At 43.7% G+C, this 24,121-nt stretch overlaps 1 protein-coding gene across 1 annotated transcript in view; it reads left to right on the forward strand.

Annotated features, from left to right (window-relative positions):
* Nucleotides 1–5,549: 5,549 nt before the first annotated feature.
* The window catches only part of STK3 (serine/threonine kinase 3), a 285,278-nt gene continuing 266,706 nt past the window's right edge, over nt 5,550–24,121 (forward strand). The window contains exon 1 of the mRNA XM_004580628.3: nt 5,550–5,767. Within this exon, the coding sequence (XP_004580685.1) occupies nt 5,742–5,767 (26 nt within the window). The 5' untranslated portion in view covers nt 5,550–5,741. The remainder of the gene's footprint in view (nt 5,768–24,121) is intronic.

Below are 24,121 nucleotides of genomic sequence, written 5' to 3' on the forward strand. Positions count from 1 at the left end.
CCTGAAAGAAGTACCTGGCTTCATATTGGCTCAGCTCAGCTCCAGCCGCTGTGGCCACTTGGGGAGTGTACCAGAGGATGGAAGATCTTTCTCTGTCTCTCCTCCTTTCCATGAATCTGATCTGCCTTTCCAATCAAAATAAATGGATCTTAGGGAAAAGAAAGAAAGTGGAAGTCCATTGAATAATTATTCATCCTAGGAATAGCTGTCTCTGACCTACTAAGTTTAGAAAGATCATTTAAAGTTGTTTTTTAGGCTAAATGATATGATAAACTCTTGAGATGAGAAATATGAGTAAGATATTGTCCTTCCCTGAGAATTGCAGCTTGGTCAGAAAGACAATTAAGTCACCTGCAGTTTCAGATAAAAGTGGATGTGGGTAGCAGACATCAAGCTTACTGTTTAAGATTTATTTACTTTTTTACTGAAAAGTCAGATTTACAGAGAGGGGGAGACAGGAAGATCTTCCATCCCTTGGTTCACTCCCCAAGTGGCCTCAATGGCTGGAGCTGGTCCAATCTGAAACCAGGAGCCAGGAGTCCCCTCCAGGTCTCCCAAGTGGGTGCAGGGTCCCAAGGCTTTAGGTCATCATCCACTGCTTTCCCAGGCCACAAACAGGGAGCTGAATGGGAAACAGGGAGCTGGGATTGGAACCGGCGGCCATATGGGATCTTGACACGTGCAAGGCGAGGACTTTAGCTGCTAGGCTACCACGTGCACCAGGCCCGAGTCTACTTTTTAAAACACTAATGTCCCACACTGGAGTGCCGGGCTCAAATCCTGCTGCTAACTCCAGCCACCTGCCAGTGGTGATCCTGAGGTAGCAATGATGGTTCAAGTCACTGGGTTGCTGACTCCCATGTGGAGGATCTGGATGGAGTTCCTGTTTCTTGGCTCTGTCCCAGGTCCAATCCTGACCACTGTAGACATCTGGGCAGTAAACCAGAAATAACACACACACACACACACACACACACACACACACACACACACACACACACTTAATTCAAATGCAGTATGTGATAGTTTCAGGATAACTTTGAGTACTCCAAAAAGTTCACTGAAGGGCAGAATTGATACAAATTGGCGCAAGAAATGTTGCAATCTGGGATGGATATTTGGCCTAGTGGTCGAGTTGCTGGTCAGGATAACCCTGGCCCATGTCAGAACAGCTGGGCTTGGTACTTGACTCTGGCTGCTGATTCCAGGTTCCTGCTAACGCAAATCCTGGGAGGTGATGCTTTCTCAAGTAGTTGGGTTCTTTCCGCTTATGTGGCACATCTGGGTTAAGTTCTTAGCTCCTAGCTTTGGTCTCCTTTTTGTTGTGGGCATTGGGAAAGCCAGAAGATAGGTACTTTCTCTGTTTCTCAAAACTTTTTTCAGTTTTGAAGTCCATACATACTTTAAAAATAACATGCATTTTATTTATTTGTTTTTATTGACTTGAAAGAGTAAGGGAGAGATCTCCCAACTGCTGGTTTCTCTCCAAATGCTTATAACAGCCATAGCCCAACCGGGTTGAAGTCAGGAGCCCAGAACTCCAACTGGATCTGTCCTGTGAGTGTCAGGGGCCCAGAAACTTGAGCCATCATTATATATTAGCAGAAAGCTGGAGTAGAAGAGTAGGTTCTGGGACTTGGAAATGGGATATAGGCAGCCTAGACACTGGCTGGACCTGCTGCTCCACACTGCTGGCTCTTCCTGAAATATTTTGAAGACCCCTCACATAAAACTGAGTTAGATGTGAGAAACAGATTAAAAGGGACTACGATCATGGTGCAGGGATTTATGCTGCTTATGATACTAGCATCCCATATTAGAGTGTCAGCCCTTATCGGAGTCCTAGCTGCTCCACTTCCAATCCAGCTCCCTGCCAAAGTGCTAGGGAAGCAGCAGCAGATGAGCCAAATGCTTGGGCCCCTGCCACCTCTATGTAGGAGACCAACATGGAGTTCCTGACTTTTGCTGGCTCAGCATTGGCCATTGTGGCTACTGTGGAGTGAACAGGTGGAGGGAAGATTCTCTCTCCTTCTGTCTCTCGCTATCTTCGGTCTTTCTCTCTTGTGCTTGTGTGTGTGTGTGTGTCATTCTGCCTTTCAAATTAAAAAAGAAATCTTAAAGAAACAGGTCAAGAAAAATATTTTACAAATATGCCTCTCTAAAGGAAATATTTTCAAGTTTCCTGGCAGTTGAAAAACTACATAATATACTTGATCAGAACTCTCTTTTCCTCCCAAACTTCAGCATAATAACAGAAAAGATGAACATGTGCTAATTAATATTTTTTTCAGCCATGTAAGAATGAGAATAAATACAAAGTTGTTGACTTTGATAAGCAGCAGGAATGAGTTTGATGAGAATAATATTCTACTGCTAAAACTTGGGGATGTATGCATTCAAAGATGGTGCTTTCTGGTATTTAAAGGAATTTAGTCCCAAACTCTTTTTCTCTCACTTTTCTGTTGGAGCACTCAGCTGTTTGCTAGCACAGTTTAAATGCATACTCAGTCCTGATTCCCCACTGGCATAGTCACCTGACTTTTATAATGCAGTGAAGCCTGGTGACTCTTATCTGTCTGTCAACTGTTCCTGAAGGTTCCATTTGTTCAGAAATGCTGCAGCCTTTGATTTGCAGGCTGAGGGGGAGATGCTCATGCATTCCTCCATGGAACCTTCAGGCTGGCTTCCCACACAAAATAGAGGCTTGAGGTATCCTCCTTTCAAGTAATTAGAAGAAAGACATTGATTCAGTAACCACACACCAGCCTCACACCTGGCTCTCAGCCTTAGCACCTACTGTTCCCTTGGCCTCACATTCTTTTCCTGCAGCCATGCACACGGCTTTCTTCCTCGCTTCCTTGGTCACCCGTCCTAGCGAGGCCAGCCTGTCTGCATTCCATGTTTCCCCCTCCACTCTGGGTCCTCCTTCCCTAGGTCTTTTAGCTTCTCTAGCAGGTTTCAGTATCGAACGTTCCCAATAGGCACTGATTTCTGGAATGAGGGCAGCATTTTGTGTCTATCAAACCTCCTGAGGACAGATGGTGCTGTACACTGGCTATATTCTTCACTGATCAGCACCTGGCGTACTTTGGTGCTCAGTAAGTATTTATTGACTGACACGGCAGAGTGAGGCTGGCTCTGGAGTCATCAAGGCCAGGGTGGGAGCTTTCTGTATGGACTAAGGGAGCTCTCTTTCATCTCTTTGAACCTGCTTGCACACCTACCGAGTAGAAGTAAGGATGATTTCACAAGGCAGTGTTGACAGTTTTATTAGTTATGTAGGCCAGGCTTCTGATCCTATTGGAGCCGCACAGTAATGGCAAGGCTTCTCCCTTTGCTCCTTGAGGGAAGCCCTCAGAGATGCTTCTCATATGATTCATCCTTTCTTCAGAAGCCTTTATGGGTGTATCTGTCAGGATTGCAATAGGAAATGCTTTGGAAGGCACACTCAGCTTAGGGCCACTGAAGGAGGGGCCCCTTTTCCAAGGAGTCCTTTGAGAAAACTTAGATACAAGGGAACACAGGAGACTGAGAAGGAATGCAGGGCCAGCAGAGCAGTCACTGCCCCTGAGTTGAAAGGCCAGGGCACAGAAGGAAAGCAAGAGCAGCTCACCTCGCACCTAGCATAGGGACATCACATTAAAGGAACCAGGAACCGAATACTTGTGCTGCTCTCCTATCTTGGGCTCAACCAGAAGCCAGCAGACGAAGGAGCCCAGTGATGTCAGCCGGCCAGGTTAGTTCCCAGGGCAGAGGACAGGCAGAGAGAAGGAACTTCTTCGGCCCAGAACCCCGCCTAGGAGCCAGGCACCTGCTCTGCAAGAGCAGAGCAAAGGAAGGTCAGTTTTAGCTCTCCACCAGTGGACTCACAGTGGATCAGGCAGGGTGACAGTCTGCTAAACGTGGCTTCTTTCCTCTTAAACATTTATTTATTTGAAAGGCAGAGTAACAGCAGACTGGGTGATGGAGAGACAGATCTCATTGGCTGGTTCATTTGCCTCAACAGCTGGATCAGGCCAAAGCCAGGAGCTCAGTCCAAGTCTCCCAGGGGAGTGGCAGGGTACTTGAGCCAGCAGTGCTGCTTTCAGAAGTGCCCTGATTTCAGGATTTCAGGAAACTGAGATCTGGAGCTGAGCGGGGACTGGAATCCAGGTAGCCTGAGATGGGCTCCAAATGTTCCCTGTAGCATTCTAACCACCGTGCCAAACACCTGCCCCAAACAGATGAAGCCCAAGGAGGGAGTGTGGGAGGGAGTGTGGTGGGACATGAACAAGAGTCTGAGCAGCAGCTGTGATTTCCAAAGGGAGGGTCTCTCTAGCTTCAATGCTGTAGTAACTGAGCATTCTCTCTCTTTTGGTTGTTAACTGTCACGTTGTTTTCTGAATAGCTTGTGGCTCTTTGATGATTACAAAAATGTATAAAATGTTTCAGAGAATCTGTCTGATTCACAGAAGCTGACTTTGTTTCAGTAACAAATGATCTTTGCCAATGTAAGGGAACCACACTGAGAGGAGAATAGAATGGTTGGAAAACAAACCCTACTGGCGACTGGCCAGCTTTTGTGGGTATTTGGAGGAATGAACCAGGAAGGATGCATTCTCTCTCTCTCAAAAAAATACCATGTAAGTTTATTACATGGTGAAACTTAAAGTAATGCAAAAAGAAGACTACACTTCTCTAAACTGCTAACAGAATAGATCAACTTAGGTTAATAGTTACATTATTTAACATTCTCTTCATACTCATTGTTCTAATCACACCCCCCTTCCAAAGCCCAGTATGACTCTTCATCTTGGCAAATTCAAATGAAAACAAGCAGATTCATGATATAGTAGCCATGTATGATCATTAGAAAGATCATATATGCATTATGGATGAATGCTCTCAAGTTGTGAGCAGGTTTGTGCAGGAGGCCAGGAGGGAAGGAAAGGAACTTGTCTTAAGTAAGTCTTGCCCAGGCACCAAGGTAAATTATGTTAAGCCTGTCAGTTTATCCAGTCAAGCAGACAGCAATATACCCACCCACTGACTTGGGGTGCCCTGAGAACTCTCACTACAGTAATTATTTTCTCTGTAATTAGATGTAATTTTTGTGACATGTAGTGAGGAGCAGCATCGAAATCAAACCAGACTTTCCAGAAGTATCCCTAGTACTGGCAGCTATGAATGTCAAACCGTTGGGGGAAAAACCAGTAATTATACAACAGAGCTGGAGAAGGAAGCGTGGGCAGTCAGTACAACTTCAAAGGCGTTTGGGATTGAGTCCCTGGGAAGCCAGAAAAAAAATGAGTCCACGGCGGGGCGTGCCCAGAGCCGCCTTGGGGTCTCTCGAAGCCAACCCAGGACTCCCCACCGCCGCCTCCAAGCTTCCCTCTCTGAGGTAAAGGCGGCTTCGCCCCCGCTCCGTGAGGAGAGCCGAGGCCGGCCCCGCCCCCTGAGCGCAGCGTCGGGCCCCGCCCACTCCGCCTGGGCCGCCTCCGCCGGCCGCTGGCCCCGCCTCCGCCGGCCGCTGGCCCCGCCTCCGCCGGCCGCTGGGGCTCCACCGCCGGCGGCCAAGGGGCGGGGCAGGCCGGGAGGAGCCGCGCTCCCGAGCGGGAGGGAGATCCGCCGTGGAGTTACGGGAAAGTTGGTCTGAGTTCCCGGAGTTTTTCTCTGTGGTTCCTTGGGCTCGCTCGGCCGGCTCCTTTCCTGCCTCTGGCCTTCGCTTGTCCAGCAGGTCCCTCTTTCTGCCCCCGGCCGCCATGGAGCAGCCGCCGGCGCCCAAGAGGTAACGAGCACCCGGAGCGGGCAGCCCCGAGGGGAGCGGCGGCCCTAAGGGCGGAGGCGGCTAGGCCTGGGCCCTACTGCGACCCTCTCTCTCTCCCCCCCAGCCTTCCGGGACCCGAGCCGGGCCGGGCGTGCCGAGGGTCGGGAGGCAGATGGGTGTGCCCGGGCGCTGTGTGTCCGCGGGGCCCCTGGCCCGAGGCGAGTCCGCGCCCCCGTCCAGAGCCAGCGGGGCCTGGCGCGCGTGGAGAGCTGGGTGGGCAGCGCCAGGCTCCTCCGCTCCGCCCAGGGCCTGATCCATCCTGGGGCGGTGAGGGTTTTCTCTCGTGGCAAATTTCTTGCAGCCTGGAAGCCCGAACACCAGGAAATTACTGAGAACCATGTAGGCTTTCTTGTCAAAATATTCTTCATAATATTCCTCCTCCCTCCCCTTTTGTGTGTGTGGGGGGAGGGGGGAAGGAGGCTGGTTGTTGATTTACAGTTAAGGAATTAAATATTAATAGCGACAGAGTCTGTAAAACTTACTGTGGCTAGACTACACTGACAGGTGTTCCTTCTCCCCTGCCCCCCACAAGTTGAGAAGTATTTGTAGAGACAAGGGATCTTGAGTTGAAGCTCCTCCTCCACGTGAGAATTTTGCATGTAAAAATAAATAGTGAGACTTTATTGTTCGTTGCTTATTTAATCTTTGGTGTGTTGGAGGTGGGTGAGTGCAGAGTGCGTGTCTGAAATATTGGCAGAAAACTAAATAAATCATGGCTATTCATTGATGTGGTAAGTTCATAATGTGCACTTTCACCTTCAGGGTGAATCAACTCATTGATGCTGGATAAGGCATTTAACCTCCATATTGCTTTTTTAATTTATAAAATAAGGGTGCATCTCACCCCCACATAGAGCTGCTGTGTCGATGAAAGAGTTGATGTGCTTTGATATCCTGAGATCTGTAGATGAAAGGTGTTATATTCAAGTGCGTGGAATAATTGAAAAGGTAGGAGCTTGGGGAGCTAGAGGTGTGAGGCCTGCAAACCATCTGTTCAGGTGCAAGGGAGGGGAGTGAGGGGTGTGTCCCACTGGGGTCTCCCAAAAAGCTGCCTGCTCTGAGAGCCCTTGAGTGAGGCCCTGAGCCCTGTCCTAGCCTTTTGTAAGCTGCGTTCTACACTCACTCTGGTTCTGTGGAAGACAACTGGGTCCTTTTTTCTGTTTTGGAAGGCCTGTAAGTGGGGCATCTCGCTGAGATCATGCCCGAGGCCAGGTGACAGACTCTGAATGGAAACATTAGCTCTGTTGATGATCCCAGTTGCGAGAGATAGGTGTTAAGAGACTGTGTACCCTGACAGAGGCAGTCTGGAAGAGTTTGGGGAGGTGTGGGTGGGTAATGCCATGGTGATTTCTACTTTTCAAAGTGGTGGTTGCTCATTAACAGATTTATTTTTAGCTCTCTTTGGAGAGACTTATTTTGAGGCAGGAAGGCATTGCTGAAGAGCAAAAGATGCATGATGGGAAGCCTTTATATTTAAGTATCTCAAGAGGTTTTTTTTTCACAGCATGTTTATATGCATTAATATTGAGTCCTATGGAGAAGGCTGGAAGGCAGGGGTTAATCTCATCTTGTAGACGAGGACACTGAGAGCTTAGCATATGGGAAGAAGGCTGCACAAGGCATTTCAGTGAGTTTTTGGGTCACACCCTCGGTCATTATCTTCTAATAATACAGCTCCCATTTTTGAGACCATGCTGTTCACCAGGAAATTTATACAGTCGCCAGGCAATTTCACAGTCGTGCGAACATCTTGCAGTATACTTCATTAACCTGAGACAGCTATGATGGATGATGCATGGCTAAAGTGATATTACCTTAAGGGACTATCTTCATATATCGGTCTGTCACAGACGTTATGTGGTTCCTGACGCTCTAGACATTGCTTTCTGTAGCCGTCCTTAGGAGGAGTAACCCTGGCCCCGCCACTTGGTGTGTAGCTCCGACTCTGAACTTCTTCAGCTGTGAAGTGCATTGTGGGGATTAAGTGGGGTCCTGTGTTTCACTGCCGGTAACATAGTGCTCCATGTTGTGTTGGATGATGCTGGTTGTTGTGAACTCATGTTTTCCTTAACAAATGAGGCTCAGAGAGGGTAAATAACTTGGCCAAGTACAGTGGGAGCCAGGCTTGTGGGTCTCGGCTGTAAAGGCTGTGTGTCCTGTCATTATGTACAGTGATCTAACTTTCCAAACCCACTTTCTGAGGATTCTGTGCCATCGTGGTCATGTTTGTCTGCACACTCCCTTTCACTTCTTAATCTGTGCCACTTAGCCTTTCTGACTTGAGCAGCACTGCCTCTGTGCTCACAGCCAAGTACATGGTCATGTCTGTGTTGCTGATGTTGGAAAGATCGCGTGGCCATTGGTGCTGCTCTTGTGGCATTTTGATCATTTCAGTAGTTCCACTCTTTGGAAATCCCATCTCATTCATCATTAAGTCCTACCAAATGTTTTGTTAAAAAGTCTGTGGAAACCTTCGCCCTCCTTCTCATTTCCGAAGACTGTGGTTCCATCCCAGGGTTTTTATGATCCTCAGCCTTGAAATGCTACGGTGGTGCCTTCCAACTGGGCTCTGGAGTCCAGTGGTTTTCAAAAATATTTCAACATTACAAGGGCTCAGTGTGGAGTAGAGGCAGGGCACTGGGCCTCCATCCTAGTCCTGTGTTCTTTTCCTCTTTGGCTATCCTGCTGTTAATCTGTAGAACAGGTTTGTTTTGTTGACATCACTTCATTCCTCTGTTGTTGGATTTGGGGCTCCCTTGTCCACGTGGTGTCCAAAGACTGCATCATTGGGTCTCACTGTAACTCCTAGTCTTCTGTGACTATTCTCCGAGATGATCTGTCTGCATGTGGTTTACCTGTTGTACATTATTTAGGCTTTGCATCTGTTCACCTTTTTATTTTCTTTAGAAAAATGTGTAACTTTTTTTCCTGTAGCCTGTTATCTTATTCTTCATTCAAGCCCTGTTTCATAAATTGTTGTCTGAATAGCTGATGTTTTCTCAGTGTTCCTAATTTGTCAGTTCAGTTATGCAGTTACCTGTCATGTATGGTTCTTTTTATGACAAAATTATAGTCATGGCAAAAACTGAGTCCAATTTAGTGAGTGCTTATGTATCATCATGCTGCTTGAGAGATAATATGTTACCAAAACATTTGAATATTTCTAAACCTTGTGTGTGTCTCTTCTGAGTTGCTTTCCCTTCCCTTCCCTGAAAGAGTTTTGCTGGCCTGAAGATGGTATCTGTCCTTCTCACAGGACACCTCTTGGCCTCACCTTCACTGGTTTGTTCTCCTGAGCAGGTGTGCTTAAACATTCCTTAATTTGCTCTCCCCAGCCAGGCTCTGCAGTAGATTTAGTCAACCTCATCACTGACTTGAAGTACCAGAATGGCTTTTCTATTTGACAGACTTCCTTTTAGGTCTGTCACAGAGGTCTGCAGACATCCTTATGAAGAAGATTTCTCTCTAGGATGAGAAATCCATTAAATGGTATCAGTCCTTTGTATTTTGGTAAGTTCAGTTGATCAGTTTCTTTGCAGGGAAACCATTAACTCAGGGAAAAATGTCCACAAAGTAAATGATTGTGGGCTCCTCACCAACTAGAAGGGAAATGAGCTCAGTGAGCAACAGGTGGACACCATGAAACCTCTGGATGTTGGAAGGAGGCTGGTTATAGTGCATACTTGTCAAAAAGAGGACAGAATATCTGGTTCCTTAACTAAGTCATGGGATTAGTAGTTACTTATTTTTAAAGATTTTATTTATTTTTATTGGAAAATCAGATTTAGACAGAGAAGGAGAGACAAAGATCTTCCATTCACTGGTTCACTCCCCAAGTGGCTGCAACAGTTAGAGCTGAGCCGATCCGAAGCCTGGAGCCAGGAGCTTCTTCCAGGTCTCCCACACAGGTGTATGGTCCCAGGGCTTTGGGCCCTCCTCCACTGCTTTCCCAGGCCACAAGCAGGGAGCTGGATGGGAAGTGGAGCTGCCGGGACACCAAGTGGTGCACATATGGGATCCTGGTGGTGGATGTGAGGCGAGGACTTTAGCAACTAGTTGTTATTTCAACTTCAGGGTCACTGATTCAGCCCAGCTGTTAAGATGCTGGTAAGACATCTGTGGCCCATTTCAGAGGACCCAAGTTTGATGCCTGGCCCTGGCTCCTGATTTTAGCTTCCTCCTAATGCAGACCATGGCAGGCGGCAATGATAGCTCGTCATCGGGTTCCTGCCACACATGCAGGAGATTTGGATTGATGTTCCAGTTCCTGGTTGTTGCTGGCATTTAGGGAGTAAGCCAGTGGACAAGAACTCTCTCTCCACTCCCCTTTGTCTCTTGAATGTATCTTTAGAAATTAAAATTCAGGGGACCAGCACTGTGATATAGTAGACTAATAACAGGCTGCCTTTGTTGATGGTATCCCACTTAGGCGCCAGTTTGTGTCCAGGCTGCTTCACTTCTGATCTAGCTCCCTGGTATGGTCTGGGAGAGCACTGGGGGACGGCTGAAGTCTTTGGGCCCCTGGACCCATGTGGGAGACCTCCAGGTTATTGGAGGAGGCTCCAGGTTATTGGAGGAGGCTCTAGGTTATTGGATCCTGGCTTTGGGTTGAAACAGGTCTGGCCATTGGGACCACTGGGGAGTGAAGCAGTGTATAGAAGATCTCTCAGTCTTTGCTTCTCTCTGTAACTCTGCCTTTCAAAAAAAAATTGTAAAAAAGAAATTAAAATTTAAAATTCATTGATGAAATATGGTTGGAAGAACAAACACTAGAAGGATAACAAGAGAATAAACTGCTAAGCAGACTTACTCTCAAAACAGGTGAGAACGATTCTTCGATATAAGCTATAATTAGATTAGTTACAAAATTTTTTTGAAGGTATATTTTTATTGGACAGATATACAGAGAGAAGGAGAGACAGAGAGGAAGATCTTCTGTCCATTGATTTGCTCCCCAAATGGCCGCAACAGCTGGAGCTGAGCCAGTTCAAAGCCAGGAGTCTGGAGCCTCCTCCGGGTCTCCCACATGGGTGCAGAGTCCCAAGGCTTTGGGCCATCCTCGACTGCTTTCCTAGGCCACAGGCAGGAAGCTGGATGGGAAGCGGGGCTACCAGGATTAGAACCCGCGACTATATGGGATGCTGCCGTGTGCCAGGTCAGGACTTTAGCTGCTAGGCAATCATGCTGAGCCCTGAAAGAAAATTGTTTTTTTTTCCCCCCACAAATGTAAATGTGTCGTTGGGGGGAGTAAAGTTGAAGTTAAATGTTAACTCGGCTAAATGTGTTTCACGAAAGTTTGCAGTGAAGATAAAAACACTTGTTTCATTAGGGTGAATGTTGCCGCTAGTAGATGAATTAATAGAAGATACATTTTTAGAAGATACAGCATCGTGGCACAGCAAGTTAAACTACTGTTTTTGACTCATCTTCCTGTGTCAGCGTGCCATTTTAATTCCTGGCTGCCCCATTTGCAATCCAGTTTTCTGCTAATGAACCTGGGAAGGCTGCGGAAGATGACCTAAGTGCTTGGTCCCCTGCCACAAAGGAAGAAGACCTTGATGAAGTTCCTGGCTACTGGCTTTGACCTGGCCCAACCCTGGCTCTTGCAGCCATCAAGGGAGTAAACCAGTGGGTAGAAACTCTGTATCTCTGTCACTTTGCTTTTCAAGCACTTTGGTCATCTTCTGCTGTTTTTGCAGGCACTAGCGGGAAGCTAGATTGGAAGTGGAGCAGCTGAGGCATGAACTAGCATCCAAATGGGTTGCTGGCATCGCAGGCAGGCTGTGGCTTGATTTGCTGCTCCTGAACTCCCCAAACCCAGTCTTTAGTTGCCTTTAGTCAATGATTAAATCTTCCATTGTTGTTTAAGGGATGAAATACATTAGTACTAGTACTGAAGAATTTGTTAGGAATGTAAAGAAAGGTAAATACATATGAAACACAAGTTAGGTTGGAAATATGCTTTTCTGAAGTACTTTTAAGTGTTTATTGCAGAGATATATCTGTAATGCTTTAATAAAGGAGGGTTTAAGTTATGTAATTTTTGTTTGGATCATAAGGGAAGGATTACTTTGTGCTGTCATGTATTAGTGACTTTGAAAAAGGTTTTAACATTGCTGAGACTCGGTTCAGACCCACACGTAACACGGATATTTCATGAAATATGCACTGTGTGATGTTTTCTAATGTTGTTTCTGGGCTGCTTTGTTTCATTAAAACATGCTGATTGTGATCCACCAAAGTGTTTTCATGACCCGTTAAAGGGTTGTGACCTGTGGTTTAAAAACACATTGTTGTAATGTGTGTGTGTGTGTGTGTGTGTGTGTGTGTGTGTGTGTTGGGAGGAAGGGGTAATGTATTAGTAACAGTCAGGAAACTGATTTCATTTCCAAATCCATCCTAATACTTAAAACAGCTTAGGTATTGCCAAAGCCGTCAGGGTGGTAGTACTACAACAAGCCATATATGCAATAGATGGACTCTTTAAGATTCTAGAAAAGGAAGAGGAAGAGGAGAGGAAACTAAAGCTTCCATATGTGGCCCAATTAAGGTATGAGAAAAATAGAAGCCAGTAACTGACATAGTTTACCAAGAAAAGTGTTGTGTCTGAAGTTTGCCACGAGGCCCAGGCTCGTTTTCTTCTGATGTGGACTGACCCAGTACAGTGCAAACATCCAGCTATAATTATGATGACCTCAACTTCTGCCTCCCTACCAGTTCCACTGTCTCCAAACACCCGACGTCTGTTTTTTGTTTTGTTTTTTTCCCAAAGAGAAAATGTATGCTGTCTCATACACACTTCTTAGTTTTCAGTTTAAAAATTTTGTTTGAAAGGCAGAGAGATGGAAAGCATATTTTTGTCTGGCTAGTTCATTCTCCTAGCACCTACAACAGCCAGGCATCTGGGTCTTCCATAAAGGTGGCAGGGACCCAGTCCTCAAGCCGTCAGCTGCCTCACACGTCTACATTAGCAGGAAGCTGCAGTCTAAAGTGGAGCAGGTGCTAGAACCCAGGCACTCTGATATGGGTGTCTAAGTGGTGTGTTAACTTCAGCACCAAAATCTCACCCTGAAAATGCCTTTTAACTTTGCTTTAACTTTTTCCCAAGTTTCTTTTACATTGTGGTTTTATTTGAAATTTCATATGTATGTTAGGACTAGTCTTAAGTTTAAGAAGCTTTTCACTTTTACAACAAAGATTCTGTATTTGGAATGTCTCACTACAATTTTTTCTGTTTGGAATCTCATGTTGAATAAATGAAAATAGCAAATATATAAGCAGACATATATGAATAATAAAATAAATTCATTGTTTGCTAAGAATATTAAAGGGATGATTATTTTGAATTTCTGAGAATACGTCAAAGCCTATATCTTGAGAAATGCCTTCATTGGCAGAATGACAGTTGCAAAACAGCTAATGTTACTGATAATTTATCAGTATAGACAGTGTCTTACTGAGTTCCAAATTTGTCAGTAGATTTTTTTAGATGTCATAGTAAAGAGGTGAATTGAATGAAATTTTCAGATGTTTTCTGGTGATTTATGTATGTCGGTATCTTGTAAGACACATTTGCATTTAAACAGTTTTGGACACGTTTGCATTTTAATAATTGAGGAAATTGTACATTTGTGATTTAAAGATTAAAGTTTTAAATATTTAAAACATAAAATACAGTATCCAGAATATCCTTGCATTTTTAAATGATTTTTGTTTGCTCCCACCCCCTTGGGAACTAGCTTGCTTTATTTACTGAGCTCTGCTCAAGGCTGTCCACCTTGAGTTCATTCATTTCTTGCAGTTATTCACACATTCAGAAATTGCTAATTGACTGCTTTCCAGTTCCCAGATAGTGGTGAGTGAATCAGGAGGAGCGTTGCCATCCTGGAGTATACACTCTCCTTGAAGCTTGAGTTGCAAAAGTGTAGTGTGTACTGAGATAGAAAAGTGGTGAAACCTGTGTCATTTTCAGCAGTTGAAATAAGCCTTTTTTTTTTGAGAAGATAATATTTAAGGTGAGACATGACATTGAGAAATTACCCTGGAGTAGCAGGAATAAGTATCCCAGGCACGGGGAAGAACTATGGGAAAGCCCGGAGGGGGTTAGTGTGTGGGAGGAATTGAAATGAGGCCATCTAGGCTGGGTTGCTGATGGGAGAAAGTGGCTAGGTACCAGGAGAGAGGGATGGGCAGAGATTCAGTGATGGAACCCATGAAAAAGGTTTGGAATCATGTGAGTACAGCCAGCGTTTTTGACCGTTTATAGTTTTATTCTCATTGCCTTGGGTAGCATGCATTGTAGAGGGTTGAGAATAAAAGCTGAGAAGCAAGTTTGGGGGCTGGTATAACATTTGATTGTTAGAGGTGGTGGAGTCAGTGGAGATGGAGAGAAGTGGACATATTTAAGCCTGTTTTGGAGTAAGTCGTGAGGGACTTTCTGATAGACCAGATCTGGGGAATGAGATAGAAAGATCAATTCTGCTTCCTCTGTTTTGTGTTTGAGTAGCTTGGGAGATGAGGGAATACTAAAAGAGGAACAGATTTGGGTATTTTAGTCTCTTTCTTAGAGTTCCATATTCCCAGAAAGGTGAATATAATTTGCTACAAAAGTAGTACTAGGTCATTCCCTACAAGAATTGGGTAGGGAAGAAATAATGGGCCATGGCTGCTTTTCTAACTTCTTGTTTTCACTGGGTTAGGAAATGATGTTGAAGCATTCAAGTATGCTGACAATCTTTTTCTTTTTAAAAATCTTATTGCAAAATAATAAAACATTTGTCAAACTAAGTGTAAGGTCTGGTGAATTACTGTAAAGCCGACCCCTTTGTAATTTCTGATCTGAGTAAGAAATAGAACTTTGCCACACCTTGTGTGAGGCCTAAGTGCTCACAGTGGTCTTTCCCCGTTTGTAACCTTTATCTTGACTTATAATGGAACTGTGCATTGCTAGATACTCTGGGTTTTGCTGATTTTTAAACGATATTCTTTATCTTACAGGCAGAGCAACAGAAAAGGAGGAAGGCAGAGAGAGGGAGAAATTGTCCATCTGCTGGTTCACCCCCCAAATGGCTGCAATAATCTGGGCTCAGCCAGGCAGAAGCAGGAACCCGGAGTTCCATCTGGGTCTCGCATGTGGGTGCCAGAGACCCAGATACGAGGGCCATCTTCCTCTGCCTTTATGGGCACCTTGGCAGGGAGCTGGATCAGAAGCAAGCAGCAGAGAGTCTAAATGGGGCTTCCATAAAGCGTGCTGGTCTTTACTAAACAGTGATTAACCTGATTTCAACAGTCTTGCTGGTGTGGTTTTGATAGACTTGACACTTTTAAGAGAGATTGATCGATCAATCGATTGATTTACTACATTCTAGTCCATTGCTCAGATGCTCTGAACAACCAGGGCAAGGCTAGGCTGAAAGTCAGGAGTCAGGAACTTAGTTTGGGTCTCCCAGGCAGGCATCAGGGACCTAACTAACCGTTGGAACTATCGGAATGCTACCTCCCGGGGTGCGCATTAACAGGAAGCTGGAAATGGCAGTGGAAATGGAGCTGGACCCAGTCATTCCCATATGGGATGTGGTCATCCCAAGAAGCATCTTGGCTGCTATGACAAGCACTGCCCTGTCACTTTTAACCTTTAGGTTAGTTCTCTGTTTTCTTTTTCCTGTTGAAAAAACTTCCATCTGTCTTTTGCTGATTGCTTACTCAAGATGTATTTCAAGATGTTCCTTTGTTCTGTGTGTTTCCTGCAAATGGGCCGCTGGATACAGAGGTGGATTGGACTCAAGTTCAATCCCTTAGGCATTGTTTTAAGTGGGATTTGGCAAGACTGTGGGAATCTTATTATCAAATTGTCTTTCTTTTTTGTAATGTTAGCAGCTGGAAGCAGTTAATGCTTATTTCTGTTCATTGAGTGTTACGAAACAGTGAAATCCTAAATCCATCATTTTATTTTCATTCATTAATAGGAATGTTTTTATAAGTCACTTCCCCTCATTTTGTTTGGTTACCCAGTGGTATCACTGATAAAGACAGGAGGATTGCTTGATTCTTTTCCTTCATGTGTAAGTTTCCAAGATGGTGAGTATATTCCCCATTTTCCTCCAAAAGGGATCAGTTTTTCTGTCTTTTACAATGCCGTTGGGGCTGATGGGTTTAAGCGTGTTTGTTGGATTTAAAGCTGTGGTAATTATAGAACTGTCACTGAGCCCCATCAGGAGGCAACATGACCCCAGTGGTCTTTGAGGGTTTCCTGCTGTGATAAAATAGTTGAGGCCCAATTTGTCCATTTTTCTGCCCCAAAGCCAGAATAAATTATTTCATCAAGTAGTCCTAATTTTTGTTTACTGAGAAATGTTAATTTTAGGAGCCTGACTTGGATACTGATACCCTATTTTTTTTCCCCCATACTGTTTCGTTCATAGATAGAACTGGGTTTTCAAACTGATTGTTTCATACTATGGGATATTCTGTCAGAAAAATATGATGGCGTTGGAAGATTGGGCGCCTTTCTGTGGATTTTTATCTCCATCACACGTTTGCTTTCTCAGACTGAATCAGAAGTTTGGTGTGCATACTCTGAAGTTACGGGGTCGAGACTATATACTGTGACTCTTTCCTTCCCGCATCTGTTACTTTGCCTTTGACCCACTGTTGTCCTGATAACCAGCCACAGTTTCTCATCTCTACATGTTTCAGATGACATATTGCTTTCGTAAATTGAAACAAAAACAAAAAACTAAAAATACAAACCAAGACAAAATACTACTACTGGTAAGATTAGATTTCAGACCTTAATTCTTCAAGTAGATTTTTCCGTCTACCTTGTTTTAGCTACTGGTATGTAAAAATGTATACATTTAGAAACATAAAATGTCAAGAACAATTTAAAGCCTCTGAAATTTGTTTATGAGAGAAAGCTAGCATGTTTCTCTTGGCTGGTTCACTCCCCAAATGTCTGCAATGGCTAGGCTGCTTAGGGGAGCTGGGAACTTGAACCCAAGTCTCTCCATGTGGGTGATGGGAACCCAGTTACTTGAGCTATTACTGCTGCATCCCAGGGGTCAGCGTCCGTAGGAGGTTGGAGCCAGCAGATGAAACTAGGGATCGAACCCTGGCACTCTGATGTGGGATGTAGTCATCTTAACAGCACTGATTTAGAAATTATGATGAACTGGAAAATGAAATATTCAGATGTTCAGTGTTATGTATTCATTTCTAGTTTTGATGTTAGCACCTCTCTTTAAGTTTTACTGTGCTTTGAGTAAATAAATTGAGGTGTGTCTGAGAAACAGTAATCTTCCTTTGTCACTGTCATATGTTTAGAAGGAATTGGTTTTAGTGTAATTATTGTGTCTTGTAACCAAATAATAACCAGTAACCACTTAGTGATCATTTCTTTATCAAGCAAAATTTGGGTCATAGGAAGAGTTTAGAGAGAAATGACTATTTAAATAAAATTTATAGTTTTTGTAATTCCCAAAAAGTTAAAAAAGGAGTCAAATAAAGTAATTCAATTCCTGAAAATTCCAGTTGAAAGTACAAATGTAGTACTTTACTAACTCTTGATTTTCTTTTTCTGAAAATAAAAGGGAAAATTCACTTGATTGCCATTGTATATTTCCCATTTTTATTTTCATGGAAGAGAATTTAAGCACAAAGGTGAATTTTTTCCCCCTTTGCTGAATCTTAAGCCCTTAATTAGTTCATTTTGATTACTTCCTGGAGGAAGCATGGGGGATGGTTCCAGTAGGTCCTGACTTGGAAGTGAGAGACCCTGATTGAATTCCTGGCATCCACCTTTGGCCTAGCCAAACCCTGTCTGTTGCTGGGCTTTGGGGAGTTAAGTAGTGCATGAAAACTCTGTTTCTTTCAAACAAACAGTAAGTAAATGGAATCTAAGAACCTTGAGTAGACGTTGAACAATGTGTTGAGAAAGGCGGCACCTCAGTGGAAGTGGTGGACCTCTGACCAGTGCTGGTTAAGGGACCAGTCCTTTGAAGTTTCTGTCCACCAGGGGCCAGCTGGACCTGTCAACAAAGGCCTCCCTGGCTGTTTTCTGCCTTTGTGAGTGTTGGTAAAGGACTAGAGGGCCTGCTTGGCCCTCACCTGAATGAATGAGTATTCTTGTTTCAGACTTGGTGTATTTCATTGGTCTTATAACACTAAATAACACTATATATACTTATAGTGTTATTTATTTTGTGTACATGAATATATGTGTGTGTGTGTATATACTTGAAGTATATCTCTGTATACTTAACGTTGTTTTGGGGGTTTATAAAGCTCTTTATATCTCCTGATTTATTTCAGCGCAGATAGATATGTCCAAATTTATATAAACTGCTGTATTTAGGGCTTTTCTTTATTCCCTCTGGTGAAGCACTTACAGTCTGAAATAGGTATGTCTCCAGGCAATTTTTTTAATTTTATATGGGTAAATATGAGTATTTATAGGATTACTTGTTTATATAAAATATATATGTGTACACACATATATGTATTTGCTTGTTTAGAAAAAGATCTTCAGGGGCTTGTGCTGTGGTGTGTTGAGTAAGCTGCTGTCTGTGGGACCAGCATACCTTATGAACCCCGGTTTGTGTCCCGGCTGCTCTACTTCCGATCCAGCTCCCTGCTAATATGCCAGGGAAAGCAGATACTGGCTCAAGTACATGGCCTCTGCAGAAGCTTCTGATTTCCGATCAGCCCAGTTCTAGGGGCTGGAGCCATCTGGGAAGGAAACCAGCAGATGGAAGATTCCGTGTCTCCTTTCTCTTTCTCTAGCTCTGTCTTTCCAAATACATAAATAAATATTTTAAAAAGGACCATTAGCATTATTGTAGGGTGGATCTCATGGTGAGCTTTCCAAATAAATGAAATAAACCACTTTAAACATTGTACTTTAAAACATTTTAAAACACTTTTAAAACTGTCGATCTTGTAGAAATTTTCTGAGACAGTTTGCTTTTTTGACTACCCCATATATTTTGGGTCAATTTTAGCTTACACAGAATCATTCAAGTGTGTACTTTTACGATGTTTGAAATTTTCTGACTGCATGTAGCTGTGTCCCACATACCCTGCCCCCCGCCCTGCCTGTTTTCTTTTGCTGTTATCTCTCCTTGGTCGTTGGTATGTCCTTTTCCAAACTGCCACTTATCTTAGGATGATTTCATCTGACAGTAGCTCTCCCTGTCCCAAACCACATGTTCTTTGTGCCCTTTTTGCTTACCAGAACATCTGTCTCCTGAGATTCATGGTCACATCTTGTAAGGTCATCTTTTGATGAAGACCAACATTGTTACATGGGAAAAAAAGAGAAAACTGGTGCCAAAGGTTTTAAAGATTCTGAAGTGTAATATTAAAATAATCCATTATTTTAAAAAATCAGCATTTTAGCTTAAAAAGCAAAGAAATTCCTACATTAAAAAATCTGTCATTTTGAAACATTAGATTTTTTTTTTAAGATGTATTTAGTTTTCACTGAAAAGGCAGATATACAGAGAGAAGGAGAGACAGAGAGCAAGCTCTTGCATCTGCTGGTCCGCTCCTCATGTGGCTGCAATGGCTGGAGCTGAGCTGATCCAAAGCCAGGAGCCAGGAACCAGGAACCAGGAGTTTTTTCTGGGTCTCCCACGTGGGTACAGGGTCCCACGGTTTTGGGCCGTCCTCCACTGCCTTCCCAGGCTACAAGGAGGGGGCTGGATGGGAAGCAGAGCGGCGGGGACACAAAGTGATTCCCATATGGAATCCTGGTGGATGTATGGCAAGAATTTAGGCACTAGGCTACTGTGCTGGGCCCACATTATTTAGGTTGTAAAGATTCTCAGTATTTTCTAGGCTAATTGAGGTTTCAGATAATGTTTATATCTGTTCAAATATGGAAATACCACATTTAGATTTAATATTTGGTGGATATATTTATACTACTTACCTTCTTAGAAAATTATTTATGTAAAGTGAGTGAGTTTCATGTTTCGTGTAGGCCTCTTACCTTTCCTGGTTGTCTTTTTCTCCTATCAGATGTGGTTGGGAATTAAACATTATGTTTTCATTTCTAAAAAACAGAAACAGGTGAAAGTCATCCCAGTTCAGAGAAAACTGACAATTATTTTCACAGTGCATGCAAATTGTGAGCCGTTTGTTGTCCTTGGGGTTTGTTTACAAAGGGCCCTTGAGGCGTTGGGGAAGCCTTGGCACACCGTGCTGTGTGATCGGATAGCACTGAGAAGGCAGCAGAACAGCAGCCATCTGTGCAAACAGCTGAAAACCAGCCCAGTCCAGCTCCTCCCATCTAGGTCACTGAACCCAGGAGCATTCAGCAGAAAGCCATGTGACAGAACTCAGTGACACAAAGGTTTTAGTTTTGTCAGAATTTAAACCTTCCTTGAAGTTATAGTCCTCCCTACCCCAAAGACTGACTTATCTATTTGAAAGGCTGAGTTAGAGTGAAAATGAGAGGAGAAACACAGAGCTATCCACTGGTCAACTTCCCAGGTAGCTGCCAAGGCCAGGGCTGGGCCAGGCCAAAGCCAAGTGCCAGGAGCTCCATCTGGGTACCCCGTGTCCAGGGCAGGAGCCCCAGACACTTCGGCCATCCTCCACTGCTTGTCCCAGGTCACAACAGGGAGTTGGACTGGTAGGACACAAATGGGACCCATATGGGATGCCTGTGTGATATCCAGCACTTCAAACTCTATACTGCAGTGTCAGCCCCCCTAAGTTCTAGTTTTATGAATTTTAGATTTTTAAGGATTCATGATGTTTTCTAAGCATTATTTCCTGGGCATTATTACGGTTAATGCTAGTCTGCCAGAGACTGGGACTACAAGTTGTGAGGTATACAGTCTGAATTATGTTTTATTGTGAACATGTGGGATTTAGGTAAATGAGAAAGAAAATAGTTAAGTAAATTCAGAAGTTAAGTATAGATATGATTGATCTTTGACACAAATCATGGTGATTGTTTTCGGTATGGTAGGTTCATGAGTAGAATTCGGGAAATTTCATCAAGAGGTTTTTTGTTTTGTTTTGTTTAATCAGATTTTGTTGCCACTTTCAGTTCTCAAATACTGATGTGGTTGTTAGATATTTAAAAATATTTGTATTAAGATGGATGAAAATTTTTGAGCTTTGTTAAATCTACTTATTTTTTAAACATTCTTAAATTCTCTAAGATTATGTTTTAATTTGATAAAGAGAATGAGAGAGAGCCAGAATGAGAGATCAAGATTGAGATCAGACATGTGAAAGAGAGAGAGAGAGATGTTACTTTTTGTTGATTCCACTCCCCAAGTACCCCCAGTGGCCATGGCTGACTGGTCTAGGATTGATGGCCTGACTGGATACTCAGTCTGGGTTTCCCATGTAGGTGGCAGGAATGTAATTGGATCATCAGTGCTGCCTCTTAGAGTCTGCCTTGGTAGGAAGCTTGCTTGAGTCAGGAGCCACTTCTTCAGTTACCAGTTACCAGTCCTGGGCCTGTGAGAATTGTGACTGACTACATGGCTGCGAGTCCTATTCGATCATTTGCTACAGTGACTCAGAAGACTAGGAGAAATGCTGTATCGTGACCAGTTTGTTATAAAGCGTCCAGATGACCAGCCAGATGAACCGCATCCTGCATGCAGGAGCTTCTGTCCCATGGAGTTGGGTGTATACCCTCTCAGTGTAGGACTGTGCTGTGAACCCCATCCCTTAGATTTCTGTGGAGACTCTGTTGTGTCAGTATGACCAATGAACTCACTGGCTGGTGATGCATCCTCAAAATTGGGGGCCATTGGAGCTGACAGTTCCAACCCTCCTGAAATCCAAGGTTACTTGGGTGGTTCTGCACCTATGACATTTGGAACATCCTCGGTGGCCATTTTAGCCCTTGTATGGATGTCCCCAGCCTCTGCCTCAGCTCCTGGGTGTACTCCAGTCAGTTGCTAGGGTGGTGAAGTTGATTTCGTTTGAAGCAGTATGTGGTGAGCCTTAACAGTTTATACTGGGAAAAAAGTTTTGTTTTGTTTTTTACTCACCTATAATGACACTGTATAACTGACAGGGATTTTGAGGCTCCATTGGCTCTGTAGTGGTTAGTTAAATTTGTTTCATATTTGTTTATTCATTGATTTGTTTATTGGACATAAGATTTTTAAAAAGATAGTATGTGTTACTAAGTTATGTTGTGGGAATATGAGGCTAAAGAAGAGCTGGTCCATATTCTTTGTGAAGTTTGCATTTTAGCTCTAGTGATAATCTAGACAGTGTATGAATTTGGAAATGAATAAGAATCCTGAGCCCAGTGTCATGAGACTGTCATGGATAGTGGTGGAATTGGTGTTGTGTTTTGTGTGAATGGGTGGGATGGTGGTAGAAGAGGTTATTCCTGTAGACTTGCAGAGAGTTTTGACTGTATCTGGAAGGAAATGGTGAACTTTGGCAGGTAGAGAAAAAGAATCATGTGAGAGAGTTGGTCTGTCTTCTCACAAAGAGAGAGCTGTCAGCCCCTTCTCCAGTCAGTCATGAAAGCGTTCTGCGTTTTCATTCATTCATTCATTCATTCATTCATTTCTATCATACCTTTGTGTTCCTTCTCTACTCCCCAACATGTTCTGTATTTTTTGCATCATGTAGAAATAACCACATCATTTAAAACATTATAGTGATTATGTGATTTAAAAAATGTGTTATGTGCCAATTAGGGACCTTTACGGAGTTGTCTTCTGTGGCTGCAATGCAGATGGTGGAAATGAGATAACCGACAAGATTGAGTGTGCACAGGAGAGAGAGAACAAGGCTGTTGTCACCTGCTTGTGCACTCCCAAATGCACACAATGATTGGGGCTGGGCTGAGGCAAAGGCAAGATTCAGGAACTTAGTGTAGGTCTCCCATGGGGGTGGCAGATTGAACTGCTTCCCCAGGGTCTGCACTGAATTCAGGTATTCTGATATGATATGCTGGCACCCTAATCATGGTATTCATTGCTAGTGCAAATGCTCAATCCAAGACAATGTTAAATTCCATAGTTAGGCTTTTTTATCTGTAGGTAGTGAGACATGATTCTTTAAAAATATCTCTTGAGGGGCAGGGTACAGTGGTTAAATGGGTTAATCCTCTGCCTGCAGCACTGACATCTCATATGGGCATTAATTCTAGTCCCAGCAGCTCCACTTCTGATCCAGCTCCTTGCTTATGTACTGAGAAAGCAGTGCAGAACAGCCCAAATCTTTGGTCCCATGCACCTAAGTGGGAGACCTGTGAGAAACTCTTGGCTTCAGATTGGCTCAGCTCCAGCCCTTGTGACCATTTGGGGAGTGAACCAGCAGATGGAAGATCTCTCTCTCCTTTCCGGAAATCTGCCTTTCAGATAAGAATAAATGAATCTTTAAAAAAAAAAGCTCTTAAATTTTACTTTACTGTCATCCCATTGTTTATTCCTTTAGCCCAGGGATTTTTTTTTTAAGATTTATTTATTTTAATTGGAAAGGCGGATATACAGAGAGGAAGAGAGACAGAGAGGAAGATCTTCCGTCCAATGGTTCACTTCCCAAGCAGCCGCAACGGCTGGAGCTGAGCCAATCTGAAGCCAGGAACCAGCAGCTGTTTCGGGTCTCCCTCATGGGTGCAGGGTCCCAAGGCTTTGGGCCGTCCTTGACTGCTTTCCTAGGCCACAAACAGGGAGCTGGATGGGAAGCGGGGCTGCCGGGATTAGAACCAGTGACCATATGGTTTCCCGGTGCATGCAAGGCGAGGACTTTAACCATTACACTATCGTGCTGTGCCCTAGCCTAGGTTTTTAACCCCAGATTTCTGAATTGGAAGAAATGAAATGACTCTTTGGTTAAGCAGTGTTTCAGCTTTTTCCTGTTTTAGGAAATTTGGTTTTATAAGATATGTAGAAGATTGGGAACAAGTTCCTGAAAGAAGAGTGAATTGGTTTGTCGTATACAGTTGGCAGTATTCCTCTGGAAACATAATCAGTGTAATATTCTTGAGGCTTTCTTCCCTTTGAGTCTCACATATACATTTTCCTACATAGTAACATAATTGAAGTAGGTGTTTATCTAGTTTATGTTTCATCTCATATGACGTGGTATAGTTGTTTGGGATTTATAAAGTGCTAAACAAACTAGAAGTTCATCTGTTTAATATCTTTTGAACATATGCATAGTGCAGCAGTGGAAAAAGAAGAACTTCTATGTTTTGTCTTTCTGGTCTTCACGGTTTTTGGCTGTAATGGTGTATTTCAAAAACAAAGTAAAATCTACCTTAAAAAATGTGGCTAATGTGTAACACTTCGGTAGCAGCTGGTGAAAGTGCTTAAGTCTGCC

Source organism: Ochotona princeps, chromosome 9 (genome assembly GCF_030435755.1).
Source record: "Ochotona princeps isolate mOchPri1 chromosome 9, mOchPri1.hap1, whole genome shotgun sequence".
Classification (NCBI taxonomy): Eukaryota; Metazoa; Chordata; class Mammalia; order Lagomorpha; family Ochotonidae; genus Ochotona; species Ochotona princeps.